The sequence below is a fragment of the Mustela nigripes genome, chromosome 9 (assembly GCF_022355385.1).
Source record: "Mustela nigripes isolate SB6536 chromosome 9, MUSNIG.SB6536, whole genome shotgun sequence".
In the NCBI taxonomy this organism is placed as follows: Eukaryota; Metazoa; Chordata; class Mammalia; order Carnivora; family Mustelidae; genus Mustela; species Mustela nigripes.
Window position 1 is genome coordinate 67,492,801 of NC_081565.1, and position 18,214 is coordinate 67,511,014.

General features: G+C 43.1%; 1 protein-coding gene across 6 annotated transcripts in view; it reads right to left on the reverse strand.

The window, feature by feature from the left end:
• Window positions 1-18,214, reverse strand: part of NTRK2 (neurotrophic receptor tyrosine kinase 2) — a 324,764-nt gene that overhangs the window by 248,487 nt on the left and 58,063 nt on the right. For all 6 annotated transcript variants that reach the window (XR_009406303.1, XM_059411760.1, XM_059411758.1 and 3 more), the window contains exons 9-11: window positions 14,830-14,865; window positions 12,101-12,201; window positions 5,429-5,528 (exon numbers count right to left, since the gene is read on the reverse strand). Coding sequence is in view for 5 of the 6 variants with exons in the window: in XM_059411760.1 (XP_059267743.1) it covers window positions 5,429-5,528; window positions 12,101-12,201; window positions 14,830-14,865 (237 nt within the window). In the remaining variant the exon portion in view is untranslated. The remainder of the gene's footprint in view (window positions 1-5,428; window positions 5,529-12,100; window positions 12,202-14,829; window positions 14,866-18,214) is intronic.

An 18,214-nucleotide genomic window follows, 5' to 3' on the forward strand; every position in this document is an offset into this window, starting at 1 on the left:
ATAACTATCATAATAACTAAATGCCAGGACCTTTCCTGAGTGCTTCCTATACATACACTCAGCATGTTTCCTAGCAACCTGATGAAGTGGGTACAAGGCTTGCCCCATTCCAGATGGAAATGCTGAGGCAAGGGAGGAGGAGAAAGTTGCTCAAAGTCACATAGTGAGTCACGGTCAGGGACAAGTTTCAGACCCAAGGAGCCCGAGAGCAGCCGACTCCAAAACACTTATTAATTCAAATGCAGGAGATACCCCGGTACCGATGCAGAAAGATCTATGGGCAAATGGTCTTCTGAAAGCAGACGTAGCCTAAGCCTGGGATTACAATTTCTTTATGGAACCAAAAATGAGTCTGTTTGATTATCTAGATTGTATGTAAAGCTACGGATTTTATGATCTGCATACTATATGCATTCTGGATGGTTAAAGAAGGTTATCCCTAGCAGTAGAAAGGGAAGCAAAAAGGGAAGGTCAGGAACAATCCTGCTTTTAGCTCCATATGTTTCGAAACCGCTTGAAACTGTGAAAATCAAGAACGCATTCATGTGTTACTGTTATAATTTTTTTAAGTTATTTCTCTTTAAATAAAAAAACAGTGGGGGTGCATATGGAAAACAGTTTGTCCTTACAGATGTTTCTACAACTGTGCTTCTGGCTTTTGACCACATTTTCCCCCTCTTTTAAAAGTTGATCCAAATATCTGTTCAAACTCAACCTTCTCAACTTTCCAGATTCATTTTCAGTTCGTAGAAAAGGCTTTAACCTCCAGCTTCTCTAGCTTCAGTCCCACTATATGTTTATGACTCTTTTGAAATAGCCAAAATTTTGGTTGCTGTTGAAAGACATTTAGGAGACCACTTATAAGAGGAAAAACAAACTGTGGACCTTGAATCTGGAGTCCAGAAAACCTGGCTCTGACTTCTCAGGGAGTGCGGTTCTCTGGGCAGTTAGGAATTGGAAATTTCTACAGCTCAAGTCATAGGAATGAGTACAGATCAGCGGTTTACGTGCAAGGAGAGGAGGCTGCCGATGAAATCTGGAGGCTAGCAACACTGAATGAGAGAACGGACCTCCTAGTCTAGTTCCTCCTGTGGAACTTCTTCGGGTCACTTAGATATATTTACTCTCAATGGACAAAGGAGGCACCAGTTCTCAGGGAATTAACAACATTATGTGGGCTTCCATCGGGAAACGCACGTGACACAAAGCTGATGGTCACAAGGACTCTCCATCAGGATGACGGGTGCCAGGACCCCTCCACCTTTCTGGCTCCCTTAGATTTTTTCCAAGCCTGCACACCATCCACACCATCAGGCGGGGCTCCCAGAGGCGGAGCGCTCTTGGAAGGCCCCACAGTCCTCATGCCCCCTGATGCTTCCATTTCCTTGTCCTGAGCCCTTCTCCATCTTCTGTGAAGAGAGGGAGCCAGGAAGTAATGTGAGAACTAAACACCAGGCTTGGTTACAACACAAGAGCGTGCTGAGGTCTCGTTGCCTGTTCTTTTGGCAATACAGCTGCTCTGGAAAAGTCTTGGAGCCCTATTTCAGTGGAAACTAAAATTAAAATCAATCAGAGGCAGCCTGAGGAGAAAAGGGATAAAATTATGCATTTATGTATGGGGTACGGATACAGACATAGATGGTGGTAGTCTGTTATGTATTTTAGGCATCTATCTTAAGCGCACATATAAATAAGCCCTATACGGATGACCAAGCACTAACAGAAGGCCTATATCCTTCCATGATGACGGTAACCAGATACTGAGTAAGCAAGTAGGGTGGTGTACAGACACGAAAATGAGCGTGGAAAAACAGACTGGGGTAAATTCTACCTCCTGACATCTCTATTGACAAAAGGCCAGCAGTCCACTGAACACTGGCAACAAGAAGCTTAAACTATAACAAGCAATAGAGAAAGATACATTCCAGGTTAGCACCAAGATGGGAGCCACCACCAGGCACCTGCGCCAGTTTCAAAGCTGACAAAGACACATATCCCGAGGCCGTACATTCACAGGCAGAGAGGCAGAAATCCATGATGCTTGTGTGTAAAACGGAAAGCCAAAGTGGACCTCCAAAGTGAAATAGTAATTGTATGAAAACTTAGAAATCTTAAGCAAAAATCTAGTAAAATGACCTCTAGGGCCATTACTTATCCGGAATAATCAAAGAAAGCAGGGATTGGGGGAGGAGAGGGACTCTCGCTCCTTAAAAACTTAGAAAAGCTCTCTGGTCTCTCTTGAACCATCCACATGCAGGCTGTCCTCCAAACACCAACTGTTTTCCAATCACTAAACTGAAGTGACTTAAGTTGAAAATTCTCGGTGAACGAGACCTCTACGAACCCTGTCTTCACAGAGCTTCCAGCCAAAGCTCCATGTGTAAGACGGTCCCTTCACAGTGAATTAACAGAACAGAGAATAAATCCTAGGAAGCTTCCAGTCACATAAGCCCACCTCCAGAGAACACACACCACCCCTCACTAGTGGTATTCTAAAAATCTAGATTTAACTCCCAGGTTTGGAATCTAGAGACCCCCTTCACACAGAAACAACACCATCAATCATGTTTGGGTCCTCGGTCAAGCCACAGGGCTGGAGTTGACTTGCGTTCAGCTGCACTGTGATTTTTCAAAGAGGTTTCTGGTCCCCCCAAGGCCCTTCTGATCAACAGTCTTAAACTATGGGTGTGATCTCAGGCCGCTACTGAGATGATAGGGTCGGCATTGGAACCTCAAGCATGGATGGACGAAAACCTGCGAATGCTTGGTGCGTGGGCTAGCTGCCGCTTCCAAGCTCAGCCTGTCTCCAGGACAAGGGACTAGGCAAGCAGGAAGAATCTCCCGAAGGGGCTTCTGAAGGCAAGGATTACATTTGGAATAGCTCATTTGCACATCACACAGAATGGAGCCATAGGTCCCCCGCCAAGGCTATTCACATTTCCCAGCCAAGGCCATGCATGCACATTTCCCATGGTTGTTACTGAGAAATCACCACTCACATGTTTCCTGGCGATTTCAGAAGGCATAATACTATTTTTACATATGTCTTTTTCAGCAGTGATCCTGGCACTAACAGCATTTAAAGTACAATGACTTCCATTAATGTTTAAATACCACTTTTTATGCAGTTTCCTTTGCCCTCATCTTGTCTTCCAGACCCCCACCCTTCCCCCCAAATCATCAACTCAGCATCTGACAGGTAAAACTGTCACCTCAGCTCAAGCCCAATGTGTTCAAACCACGGCATGGAAAACAGAAAAAGAAGCTATTCTAAACAAAACCAAGAGTCTCCGAAATGATTTTTTTTCAAAACAACTTTACTTATGTTTGGAAATAAGGGAGTGAAACATACGATATGGTAGCTACTGCCTGAAGGAAGTCATTTACTGGCTCTGGGACAGGGTTCAGCAAACTCTTTCCTACAATTCATTAAGGATCCCCTTAGGTTATACACGTTCGGGAAATGTAGGTGCTTTCGCGGTTATCATCCCAAATTATCCAAATAAAAATCTGTTTCAGTCTTCGTGTGGGAGTCTTTACAGGAAATACAATCTTCCTTGAAACAAATGTCTACCTTCTATTCCCTCTCTCCCTGCGCCGAACAGACCATGTGAACACTTACAGACCATTCTGGAGGTTGTTTTCCTAACACAAACCTGGGTTGGGGGCGGCTCCTAAATATTGCTGCTGGGGTTCCGGAAGCTTCTGTGCAGCTCCCAGGAGAACCTAGACAGATTGTTCTCTCTGAAGAGCCCATGCGATGAAAGGTCTCAAACGAAACCCTCAGGAAGGTCTCAAACGAAACCCTCTGGCTCTCTCCAGTAAAATCCCTGCTTGGGGACTTCCACTCCAAGTGCCTCTAAGGAAAGAATGTACTTGATCAGAATGAGGAAAACGAAACGCCGTGGTGGGTGGCTGACAAGCCGAGAACAGTAGCCTCGCCCGGACCTGGGCCCAGAAACGTCTGCGAAGTGACACCCCCCACCATCTTGTCAACTCAGAAGGTGCTCGCCCACATTGATCCCATAGAATGCTGATTCTGAAGGAACACTTGGGCCACGATAGTATGGGCATCCCTTGGAAACTGTTAGAAATGTCAAGTATCAGACCCACTCAGACCTTTTAAATCAGCAACTCTTGGGGCGGGGCCAGAAACCTGTGTTTTCACAAGCCCTCCAGGAGCTGCTGATGCAAAGTCATGTTCGTAAACCAGCATCGTAGTAGGACTAATTAAAATCACTGTAGTATAGTCTCTCCTCCAGGCCTTATTTATAATTGGAGAATGAGAGAGGTTTCTTCCACCAAAAGAAATGTCAAGAATTGGCAGGTAAAAGAAAGTCAGGAGCCGATCTGGGGGCCAGACAAGGCCCAATTTACCACTACACCTCCCTGTTTGTTTCAGGTTTAGGGATTTCGATCATGGGCACCCAGAGAGAGAGAGAGGAGAAAACATCAAAAATAGATCCTCGCCACCCCAGAGCTTGGTGTACACTGGACAGCATATTGCTCCATTAACATCCCTTCCAAGTGAGTAGGCGACGTGAGTATGATTGTGATGAACGAGACAGATCAAGAAAACCCACCACTTTGTCTCCAATTCAGCAAAGCCACCACTAACCCTTCCTTGTGGCTTTCCCAAACTAGTGGCTATTTGTAAGAGACCACACAAAACTCAACAATAGCATCTTAGTCAGTACGTAACATTTAAACTTCATAGCAAATTCTTCTCAATCACTGAGACTCTTGGCTATTTATGTAACAACATTTAAACAAGTTTTCTCCCCTAAAATGAATTTTCAGTCCTCTGAAAGAGACCCCTAGTCTATTCTTGGGCAATATGGCCACCAATTTTTAACCGAGCACTGGGAGTCTTTCCGTTAACACATGCACACACGCGCGTACACACACACACACATTCACAAAGTTTCAGTGTACAGCTGGTGTTCTGATTTCACTGCCCAACGCAGTTCAAATCTCAGAAGATGAGAATCTTATTCTAAAAGCAACAGTAACTACAAAATCTACCATGGAAGGGTCTGGAAGGCACCTGCACAGCAGAAAGGACCCTTCTGCACAAAATACCCGTGTCCCTAACTAACCTGTTGCCACCACACCTCGCCTGCCTTTCTGAAGCCAAAGGGAAACCCAAGCACTCTTCACCTATATCCTTATTAGTCACTTGAGAAGCAGGAAACCAGTTCAGTGTCTTCTGAGACAACCACCCTCCTTGGAAAGTGGGTACTGCTGAGTAATCAACATTTTTTTGCTCTGCCTTGATTTGTAGTATCATAGCCTTGGTACTATTTTTTTCAGCCTTAAAACCTAGTCATTGTAAATCTAGCTGCTTCTTTCTTTAGTGGTAATTAGCATTAGTCAGAAGCCAAAAATGATTCCACATAAGAAGTAAAATAAACACAACCCTTCTTACCTTTCATGCCAAACTTGGAGTGTCTTGCCAACTTCAGCAGAAACAGCATCACCAGCAGACAAAATCCCACCACAGATGCAATTACCACCACAGCATAGACCTAGAAGAAAAGGAAGGAGGGTGGTCATGACCTTGCTCCTTAGTTCCCTACATCCAGATGATGACGACGATGAGGATGACGGTTCATATTTACCACTTGCAATGCTAGGAGCTTTGTGTCAATCTGTTCATTTACCCCCCAACAACTCTACAATGAAATATCATAAGTCTGAATATTAACCTTGCTTTACAAATGAGAACACGTAAGTTAGAAGCTTATAAAAAATTAGACACAAAGATATATTACTCTCTCCCCATGTATCTAGCCTCCTACCTACCCACCCGGAGAGAGGAGACAGAATATACAAAACTTGAATAATAAAATACTGATTATTTCTGAAGCTGATGAAAGATATAAAGGGAATTCATTTTGCTATGCTCTCTACTGTTGGGCATTTAGAAAGCTGTCCATAATAAAAAGATTTTTTTTTTTTTAAGTTGGCTATGGATGCTCTTAGAAATCAGAGTCCCGCGGAGCTGGAGTACACCTGGAAGGGAGAAGGAGGGGTACCCGTGGGTGAGTTCACTTGTGAAAGTTCATGGGGTTGCAGACTCATGATAGGTACACATACGTGTATGTATGAAAGAGGCCAACACAACGTTTTTTAAAGCTTAAAAATGTAACCGCAACATGTGGATGATGCAAGTAGAGAGGGTAGATCTCGCTGCAGATCCACGTGAATCCGGCCACACCCCTGAGAGAGATCACAGAGGCACAAGTGTGTAAAGCTGATGAAGTACATAGTAACATTCCAGAAACAAAGATGGAAGTAGGACAATGCATCTCCTTCCATTCCTACCACTCACTCCAAGGTCTTGCTCCCAAGAAAAGTGTGACTCTCTAAACCAGGAGGTGGCAAATTTTCACTACAAAGGGTCAGGCTTTGGGAGCCATACGGTGTCTTTCACAACCTCTCAACTCTGCTGGTGCAGAGTGAAAACAGCCATAGACAATATGTATAAGCAAATGCGCATGACTGGATACCAATAAAACTTTAGAATTTTTTTTTAAAAGATTTTATTTATTTATTTGACACAGAGAGATCACAAGTAGGCAGAGAGGCAGGCAGAGAGAGAGAGGAGGAAGCAGGCTCCCTGCTGGGCAGAGAGCCCGATGCGGGACTCGATCCCAGGACCCTGAGATCATGACCTGAGCCGAAGGCAGCGGCTTAACCCACTGAGCCACCCAGGCGCCCCCAATAAAACTTTATTTACAAAAACAGATGGGTATAGTTTGCAGACTGCTAAACTGTTTAAGATGTCCACACTTAATTAGATGCGTAAGCTTCTTTTTGTTTCATTTCATCTGCATAATAATCCTTAAGACAGATATTATTATTCCCATCTGTGGTAATCATTAACGCTGTTTACCAAACATTTCTATTTCTCCCTGTGTTTTTCTTTGGAAGATTCACTTCCTGGCTTCCTTGTGGTAAGATGGGTGCATGTGACCAGTTCTGGCCAATGAGGTGAGACTTGTCTCCCTGACAACAGAGTATTTCACTGCTACATGAGATCTTAGACTGAGGCAGTTATTCACACCCAGGGATAATGTTATACCCAGGGGGCATCTGTCAATTTGGGGTTGTCACAACTGGAGGAGGGTGCTAGTGCATCTAATGGGTCAAGGCCAGGGATGCTGCTAAACATCCTACAACACTAACAGCCCCCACCCCCCCGACAACAAAAAGTTATTCATCCATAATAATGATGCCAATAGCTCCAAGGTTGAGAACGCTACTCTCATACTTCTTTCTCTCGGCCTTCATAAATGCTAACTTTCCAAAGTGGCTGCCTTTCAATCTAGTCTCAGTTAGAATGAGGACAAGGCTGACAGAACTCCCAGTCAACACAAATAGTTAAGCAAGAAATAAACCTTTGTCGTTTAAAGTTGCTAAGATTTGGGGATTTTTGTTACTGTAGCATAACTTATACTGATTGATGTACCCATTTCAGAATGAGAGGCAGTCCAGGGAGAGATAAGAACATGAGCTCCTCATGAATTTGGAATTTAGATTTACCACTTATTAGGTGACTGACCTCAGAATCACTCCATCTCTCAGCATCCCACATGTCTCATGTGTGAAGCAGGGAATAGAATCATTCTACCTTGCAGATTATTTAACCACTCAGTGAGATAACAGGTTTGGAACAGAGTCTTCTACAATAGATAATAAATTAATGTTGGCTATGAGGATGGTAAAACTGAGATTTATAAAAAATTAAATAAGCAACTCAAGGTCACAGCATTTGAGCTTGGAATTCGAACTGAAGTCTCTAAGTACAAAACCTGGGGCTTTTCCATGATTTAGCCTTTATACTACTTCTTCAAAACCCATGGCTGAGAGGGAAGGCAGGATAGTAAAAATGCATGGCTAATCCTCCTGCGACATCCTCTTTGATGTCCACTGGGGACAGGACAGCACTAAAGAAGGTATAAAACCCAGGAAAGGGCACATGCCATGCCCTTGGCCAGAGGGGCACCAAGCTGTGAGAATCCTCCCCTTGGCTTGCAGTAGTGAGTGGCTCTCCCACAGAATCCCTCCACCAAAGTCTGAATGCAGTCTTAACCCTCTCTCTGTGGCCTAGGTAGAGTGCTTATGATTCCTAAAAGGTTAATTATAGAACAACTTGTTGTAGCTAAGACCATTGCCCTCAAACATACCTAATGATTTGGGGTTTTTTGTTTTGTTTTGTTTTCTCATCTTTAGTTCTAACTAACATTTGCATGGAAAAGAGATCATAGTATATTAGCTCTCGGTTTCTCCATCTTATTAAGTTCCAGACTTGTACTGACAGAAGGAGAAAAATTGAATAAAGAAGTTCAATCCCTATTTCATAGATAAGGAAACAGGGGTGGAGAGATTTTAGGGGACTTGCCCTGAGCCCCACAGCCTCTCTATAAGACCAGAGACAGCCTCTGATCCACTTTAGAAAGTACTCAGTTGGCATTCAGAAGACTTGGTCCTTATGCTCACAGGACACCTTGCCTTTACGAGCTGGGAGAGCTAACAGATGCTTCATTTCTGCAAGCCTCCAGTCCCTCATTTGTACGTGAAGTTCATACCTTCCCTGACTTCTTTATTTATAGAGTGTTTAAGTCAACCTGGAAAATGGGAAAGGGTTCCACCACCAGGGATCAGGTAACGATCTGTTAGCAAATATTTAAAACTATGGAAGCAGTTCTGTATGTAAAAAATCCTTTAATAAACAAAGAATCTGAAGACAATGAGAAGAACTGCTTCCTCAACAATGAGTTGTTTGATAAATATAGTCCCATGTACCATGCGTGTGTGGGGTGGGGGTGGTCTTTATGTGAGAGACAAGCAGAGGTGTATGTATTTGTTCATTTATTTGCTTCACTGGTTGGCTTGGTTGTCTGGCTGTCTGGTTGGCTGGTTAGCTATTTGATTAGCTGGTTGATTGTTTAGTTGACGGGTTGTTTGGTTAGTTGGTTGGTTATTTGGTTAGTTGACTGGTTGTTTAGTTAGCTGGTCGGTTGTTTGATCAGTTATATGGATGTTCAGTTGATTGGTTGATTAGTAGTTTTTAATCTGAGGCTATCTCTCCGCATAGAACAAGGGTCTGCCCCACTTGAAAAATCCAGCAAGGTTCATGAGGATTACTTACTGGACCAGAATCAAGAGCATTTGAGGCTGTCTTCCAAATGCTCTGGTAACACCTTTAACTCTTCTACCAGTTCCCTGACTCTGACACTCTTTTTCTAATTTAATAATCCTCCCTGTGATCAGGAACTATTCATATGTTAAACATCTGATCCAGACTTAAGTTTTACATTTTCTTTAAATTCTACAAAGCATTACCTTGCACCTGTCATGCAGATTTCCAGGGACCTCAGGTGGAACTTTCAACAGAGATTAATTTTCATTGATCTCACCTTCCAGAGGCCCTACTGCAGATAGTCCAAATATCCCTGAGATATGCCCTACAGGGACTTAAATTTATCATTTGGTCTCAAAAGAGAAAAGTGAAGTTGGCATGTAATTTTTAGTAACTGGAATAGGTACACACCTGTGGGCTCAACAGATGCTCCTTGGATTCCTTACATACACAAACAACTTTCTCAAACCAGAAAACACTAAGTGGTTTGGTATGAGAATAAGCCAAAACAACTGCACAAGGAAGGAAGCAGAAAACATTCTGCAGCTGATTTTCTCTGGCATTTGTCCTTGCTGTTTCAAAGCAATGCATACCGTCAGCTACGGAAATACGTGTGTGTGTGTCTCCAGGTACTGGATATGCATATTTTGAGTTGCAGCTGAACTACATCTGTTATGAGCCTCCCGTTCCCACCACCAGGGCCCTGGTTTAAAGATAAATCACATCTCTTTATGACTGCTCCAGACCCCCAACTAATCACACTCCTTCCAATCTCTCTGTCCTGCAACCCACTCTGGAATGTTCACCATTACTCTAATCAGTCTCCAATTTTTGTGATCCCTTAAGTGCCACACACTATTAAAGGGATGATGGGATGCAGCTCTGAAAAACACTGACTGGGCTGCCTAGAGTTGGAAACTCATTAAAGAATCTAGGGAAGGAGGGGGGTCTGGGTGGCTCAGTTGGTTAAGCATCCGACTCTTGATTTGGGTTCAGGTCATGATTTCAGGGTGGTGAGATCGAGCCCCACCTCAGGCTCTGAGCGTGGAACGTGCCTGAGATTCTCTCTTCCTCTGCCCCTCCCCACCCTCATCCAAGGGCAGGTGCTCTCTCTCTAAAAAGAATCTAGGGAAGGAAAAAAGACACACAAGTAAACAATAAAGAAGCAAGGGAATTACAGACCATAATAACTGCTCAGAAGAAAATGGAACATGATCATGGCTGCCTGGTGGCTAAAGCCATGCGATGACCACTGGGAAGTACATGCTTTTAGAGGGAACAGCAGACATAAAGGCTGTGAGACAAGAGTAAGCCCAGGGCATGAGAGAGAACATGAGGGCAGGGTGCAAGGTGAAGGCAGAGACACAGACAAGGGCAATATATGTGGGGCCTTTCTGCCACCATGAGGAGCTGGGCTTTTGTAATAAAAGTTCTCTTACACTTGCATTGGAAAGACTCAGAATGACAATAAAAGTGATCTGAATTGTGCTTTTCCTTTGAAAAGGCTGCTGTAGGGAGAAAGGCCCGGAGCTCACAAGATGGGAGAGGAGGGACAGGTAGAGGCTGCGGAGGTCATCCAGGAACGAGCACTGCGGCAAACTTCCTCTGTGAAGGGCCAGACACTAAATACTTCCAGCTTTGCCGGCCATACAGTCTTTGCTGCAGCTACTCCAGCCCTGCTGTAGCAAAAAGTAGCCACAGACAATATGTAAGCAGGCACGACCGTGTTCCAATAAAACTTTTTATTTTTGTACGGACACTGACATTTGACTTGCATAAGATTTGCACGTGTCATGAAATATCATTCTTCTTTTCCTTTTTTTTTTCCCCCAAAACACTTAAAAATGTAAAAACTCATCTCAGCCTGCAGATGGCACAAACACAGGGGGTAAGGCAGACTGGGCCCGGGGGCCACGGCTTGCCCACCCTCAGATCAGGCTATGTCCGTGGCAGCAGAGGTGGGGAGATGTGGATGGGCTTGGGGTCTATCAGGTGGCAGACCTCACAGCACAGGCGACTGGGTGCATGTGACAGTGAGGACAAGAACGCGGGACGCTGCTGGTGCTTGAGCTGAGCAGCTGACAGACCAACCCTGCCAGAGTCCTGGGGCTCAAGCACATCCCCTTCAGTGGCTTCTCCCTGCATGATAAATCTAACGCCTGGCACCGTGTTTCAAAACCCCAGGACCTGGCACAACCACCTCTCCAGCCGCGCCTCTGACTGGCCCCTTCACACCCTTTACCTTCCCATCAAAACTGTTTTCCAGCCTGCGGGCTTGTGTGCGCACACCCCGAATGCCTTCCCTGTTTGCTCTCGGTCTGAACACCGGCCATCCCGCCCTGCTGGAGAATGCCCCTGGCCCCACCAAGACACTTCTGGCTCTCCCAGCGGGAAGGAGCCGGGCACCTGCCCCTCTGTGTGCCGCTCTCCCGTCCCGCTGCTTCTCTACCTGGGCCACAGGGCTCGTATCCGTTCACATCTCACGGCTCTGACCGACAGAGAAACTCCTGAAGACAGACCTGCTATTCCTTCATAGTCTGTCTGTCTTCCCACTGCCAGTCCCTCCCAGAACCCATGGGATCCCTTAAATTTAGTGGGCAACGAGACTCTTATTAAAATCCTGAACGAGACGGGTGCCGAAGACGAGAATAACACCCCAATGAGACCCTGCTCTTCTAGTGATAGTCTTTCCAAGGACAGACATTGAAAATAAGAACCACTAGCAATTAAAGGGGCGCATAAAAGGGGAAGCAAGTAAGTCAGAGGCTGCCTGGCACATTTATCCCTTCTCTTGAACCTTTCTGTGAAGTCTTCCAAACATCAACACCCTATTCACACCTGAACAGTAAAAATGTGTTGAAAGACATACGCCAAAGCAGTTCGGGTCCCCCAACATTTAAGCTCCCACGGCGTTCAGAGCCCACCTAGGAAACAACTCTTTGTCCCACTCACCGAGAGATGTTCCCGACCGCTTTTGTCAGCCACATCTGTAGAAGGGATTTCATTACTTCTGTTCGTGGTGTCCCCAATGTCATTTGCTGCAGTCCCATAATCTTAAACGGGAGAAATAGAAAAGAGAAGGAACCATGAAGTTGTCACCAGGCTACCAACCAGCACGAGGATGCAGTATGACCCAGAACCACGAAGCGACACAAATCACAAAGATTCCAAGCCCCCTGACAGCCTGACTGTGGAGGAACAGGACCAGCTCTTGGGTGAGAGCCATCGTAGTGCTGGGATTGTGTGAGGCTCAAATGTTACGCAACCCAGATCTTTCCATCATTGGTTTGGAGGACAAATTCTGAACCAGGTTTCCCTTGGTAGGTAAGAATATATCTTTTTTTTAATGATAATAATAATAATATAAATATGAATATGAAAGGAAATATAAATATGAAAGGAAACTGATCCTGTAAGAGTCATACATTTCTAGACCTGGAAGACCCTTCGGATTAGGATTCTAACTGCCAGTTTTATAGCTGAAGAACGTCATCAGAGCAAAGTCAAAGACTACTGTAAGGTCAACTGGCGAGAAGGAAGGTGGCAGAGCCTAAACTTGGGTGCCCATGTGAACTTTTTTGAAAAGGTCTGAATTGCCAACATTTCAGTCTCTGAATTAATACAGAGGGAGCTACACCAACAGAGTATTTAGAATTGTGGGCATACACGCTCCCAAGCACATCTCAGATGTCACCGCCATCTTCTAAAGGGATTTTCATCTATATGGATCAGGTTGAACATAAATGATGGGGGGGGGGGTAGTGAATGTTTTTATTAGTAATATTACATAGAAAGAAGGCATAGAAAATTTTTGATGAACTTATTGCAGACAATGTTTATAAATGTTTGGTACTTTTCTTCTCAATAGATATGAGGAATGAGATCTCCATCCTGAACACACTACCTCATTAAGGCAGCCCCGGCTGAACTTCCCTCAGTAGGACTATCAGGCTGGCTTCAGGCCAACAAATTTAAATTATATTTGTGTTAGCAGAGTGCTCCTTTCCATGTGAATAAATAGTAACTGAAAAGGCATCTGTTTTCTGTTTGCTGTTTTATCCTTAACTTCGAAACTACATTGTCACCATTCTCATTTTAAATATACTAGAACATTGATTTCAACCAAACGCTAAGAAATATCATCCATTTGCTAATTTTTTACTTCTTCATATTCTAATGAGCCACACATGCAAAATTAAATCACTAAAGTATTGATAGTTTAATATCATATTTGGCCCAGAGATCCAAAGTGGGATCTGAGGCCAATGGGAAGATGGCCTTTTTAAAATCTTGAGGTTACTAGAAAAAAGCCCAAAACATAATTTTAAGATGTAAAATCACAATTCAAAGATAACTCTCTAGTGACACAATTTGAGATACTTTTTCTTTAAGCCGTATTGGGACAAATAAAAACAAAAATACACAAATCACATGCACAAAATCACCCATAACACAATTTGAAGGAAATATAGTTTAACATGCATAAAACAGGTAAAGACAATATAGTCCTCCATTAAAATTAGCTCAAGTTAAACACATACATATAACAAAGGTACAAACATAGAATCTTTTTATAAAAAACTAAAATGTCCACATGTACATCAAGTTAAAGAATGGAATATTTAATAGAATTAGTTATACTTGTCACATTTTAATAAAACGAACTTTTAATCAGTCTTAAATTTTGAGCCAAGTCTTGAAATAGAGGCTGTCACTTCCCTAAACATAGGCTTCCTGGTCATGAAGGGAGTTTGGGAATCTGTTAAAGACAGATTTTCACCCACATCCCTGGAATTCCATTAAAATAGCAAAGCACAGATGAGAGGTCCAGTTAAAAGCTAACGTCGTCCACCTTCTGGTTTTTCCCTTTCCACATTCCTAAGAGAACCCCATCTTTTTCAAAGGGTTCAATGATATTCTCTGAGGAAGACTTAAACTCCAGGGCTGGTTCTATTTAGCCAAAGGTTAATTTGTCCCTCATATCAATAATTGAGGCAAGAATGGACTGGGACCCACTGGCTCTGGAATCGGATTCAGGGAGGGCTGATGGATATCTCTGGACAGTTCCCTTTCCTCTGGAACACTTTCAGAAGCTCTTCATTTCTCCCAACAATGTGAGTGACAGCGCCCCCTCTGTCAGCATCATCTTACTACCATGAGGGGCGTCAGCCTTCGGGGAAGTGGTTGCAGCCCACACCGGGTATAGAGATGAAAAACTTGGGTGCCTGATGACATGGTAGAGCTGCTGGGTTAACCAAAGCTAAAAGCATGCCCTACTTTTGAGGTTCCTGTCTGTGAGCCAAACTTCCTTATTATACAAGAAATATAATTTTGAAATGGGTTTACTGTCAAAGCCAGAAACTGATACACCTCCCTTTTCTTGGTAGTCATGGCTTTTAAACAGGTAATTAGTTCCCAATTATAGAAACAAAATATCTGTTACAGTGGAATGGATTTACTACTTCCAAGAACAATACATGAGAGAGAAAACGCTATTTACAAGCACTGTAAATATCAAGGGAAAGCAACCATCAATATTGAATGATTTTTGAAATATTATTGTGGCCTGTGTATGCTTAAAGCATATATTTAACTGAGCTTAAAGTCCTCTTTTAGTTGATTTGTTTCATTTTAGACAAACATTTTGAAAAAATACAAAATAAAGACAACATGATAGCTACCTTCATAAATTACATCAGGGTAATTTGGGTTGGCACCTAAAAGGCAAAACAAAGATTTGTAAGTATGCATTCAGAGTTAATATTAAGTATCCCCACTAAAATGAGCTAAATAAATATTGAAGGTTTTATAGGTTTATAGGCTGTTTTATAGGACAGATACATGAAACGTGAAATTCTTGGTTTGTTTCATGTGAACTCTTTCCCTCCCCAGTCCCCAAATCTCCATCCCTTCAAAAGAAAAGAAATGAATGAAGAGAAATTGCCAAATCACTTTACAGCTGGGAAAACTTCAGCAATCAATGCATTAACGACCATTTCTAGTATACAGCTGGCCATTTTAATGGCAATACTGGTACTTTTTTTTTTATTACAGAGACAGATTTTCTCCATATCACTTTAAACAACAAAAGATAAAACCAATGATGGCTTGGGTATCACTTTCAAAGTATATTTCAGCAGGTCTACTTGCTTTCACAAACACGTTATTAACCAGCCCAAATAATGATACCTAATGCACAGTCTTGCTCCCCACTTGGTGGTCAGATGGGTTTGCCAAGGTTGAATCAACAAACCTTTTCTTCACCTTAATACAACACAGAAAGATAAATGTGCTTTCTCTATTGAAATGATTTATGTAAAGGAGATTACACATAAATGTTATGTCAGGGACAAATGCAAAAGTATACCCACTTAATCTGGGGGTTGGGGAAGGATTCTTTAGTCACCAAAATGACCAGAATATTCTGTTTCAAAATATTCCCATGAAAATTTGCAAAAATTTTTTTAATTTTTTTTTTAAACCATCATCGGCAAGAACTGGTGACAAAACCATTTGCTATTTACTCTCCAGTCAGAACTAACTGGATCTCGATATGAAAGCCTACTTGGAAATAAAGTTAAAATTCGATATAACATTTGCGTGATTACAAAATGAACTTCCAAAGCTACTTCCTATGCTTTTAGTCTCCACTTACTTACTTGTAAACCGTAAAGCTTATTTAGCTCTCATTTCACTTCTAAACCCTTCAGCAGAAAAATATCATTTAAGATAAAGGAAAACTAGAGCCAATTTTCTGTTCATGTATTCCCTAGTAAGTAATAAGGGTAGTCTAAATAAAGAACCAAGTAAACATGACCTTAACGTTCAAATCAGAATTTTAACACAGTTCAACTAACAGAGTATCTGTTTCAACAGGGGAACATTAAGTAGATGGTTGTGTACGTTGATTCAAGGAAGCTTTAAACTGCTGAGTATTCCATGCTACATGGGACTCCATTCAGGCTGTAGTCTATATGAAACTGTGCAGTGCACAACCTGTACCACCATAGGAGATGGCCCTGTATCAATTCATGCAAAATCATTGATTCCAGTATATTTCAATAGTATTTTGACTTTTATTATCTCAGACACCATTTCAAGGTAGTCTTCAGGTATTATGTGTTAGTACGTGTTATCAGAATTATTTGCAGTGGTAAAGGGCCTTGAAGGCTGACTTGCAGTCTGAAAGATAATTCAGTGGATAAAGCAGCATGAAATCCCAGTGGCAGCCCTGGTGATGTCATATGCAGGGCACCCACCCACCTGCTGAAATTCGCAGAGTCCCTGGACTGAGTGGGTGTCCTATCTCTGTAAGGATTTCCTACCCTCACTGAAGGAAAGGATCTGTACCCCTAAGTGAGCAAGTCATTGAACTGCTCACTAAGTCAAGAGCTGCTCACTAATGCATTCCTTTACAAGATCCCCCTCTGGTTCCCTCCTCACCGTGCCCTCAATATAGAATTCAGCTTCTGTAATTATCCCTGCCCACCAGAGTTCACACTCTACTTCTAGACCTCAATCCAGGACCCAGGACCCAGGACTCACATCTCCTTCCCCGCACTCCCCGAAGACACACTTCCTAGGATTAGCTGGCCTTTTCCCTTCATCTGTCAGCCCACAGATGGCCACACCACCAGGATGAGCACCTTCTGACCCAAGACCCAAGGGAGGGGGCAGGGCTGAGCAAGGGCAGGTGAGCTGTCACATCCACGAGCTTACTGCCTCTCATATACCTCTCGCCATATAGAGGGAGGCACAGGGCAGGGGCAATGGCTGGGAACACGTTCTACCCAAACTGCTAGGTTCCAGCATGGAACTCCAAGAATCCGCAAGAATCAGATGCTCGTACCCAGCCTTCCAGGTCATTCTACACATATATGTGCCAAAGTAGGAAGACAGACGCTATTTTATTAAAAAATTCATTAACTTGATTCATAATTTTTAAGTATCTGGATATAGGTATACAGATCTTCCTTTGTACTAGGGTGGCTGCCTGGGACCCAGGGCATTCCGGAGACAGTGAGTTTTAAGTCTCAAAACTGGGATAGTCCCAGGCAAATCCTTGCAGTGTGTCCAGAAACAAAGGCTCTCCCCTGACATAGGCCTTCAAGCGTGAAATCTAGGACTAGTCGGTCACCCTGATTTGTACTCAGGCCCTGAGGGACCTCCCACACAGTCACCTCCTGCCTTTACACGTGCAATCCCATAAAGAAGCAAAAAGGCTGAGGATCCAGAGCCAGATTTATCTAAACCACACACTGGGAGGACTGAGGTACAGGTGGAATCGACCTCGTCACAGAAAGGGAACCCCTAAACACATCACTCACACAAGACCCCCAGGGAACATCCAGAATGTCAAATCAGTTCAATGCAGCCAAGACCAGGTATGGAAAAAGGATTTGGGATGGGATCAAAAGTAAATAGTTTAGCCCATAATCTGGAAAACTAGTTATTTTCCAGACTTAAAATTCCTATTGGTGCATGCCTTTACTACTGAGTTCACCAGCAAAACCATTAGATCACATCTATGTTTTCTGAAAAGTACTACATTTTCCTAACTTTGTTTCTGCAAATGTATGAAAAAAATTGTCACTTGACCTTCATGGTCTGAAAGACGCAAATCAAGTGTGAGATTATGAAACTCACAGGAAGACAATGAGGGAAGAACAATAAGGTGTTTTCTATTTGCCCCTCCTGACCATACTACACAATGTCTGAGGAGGGCCAGCTCGCTACAATAAAGAAACACCCTTGCGTACAAAGATTTAGAAAGCCCAGCACACGGACGGACACACAGACCTAGAGTTTAGCACAAACAAGGGTCACAGTACTCCAGCTAACCCCAGCTCATCGAACACAGTATTTTGCTTCTAGGAACTTCTCGGTCAAGCTAACCTCCCGTGGTGTTTATACTCCAAGAGGAAGATAATTATTTAACATCATGTTAAATGCAGATACAAGACAAGGTCACCCCTTCCTTTTCAGACCTCTGCCAAAGGTCATATTGGGAAAATATCCTGTCATTTTTAAGTCTAATTTCTAACTGGTTCCTTCCACTTAGTTTAA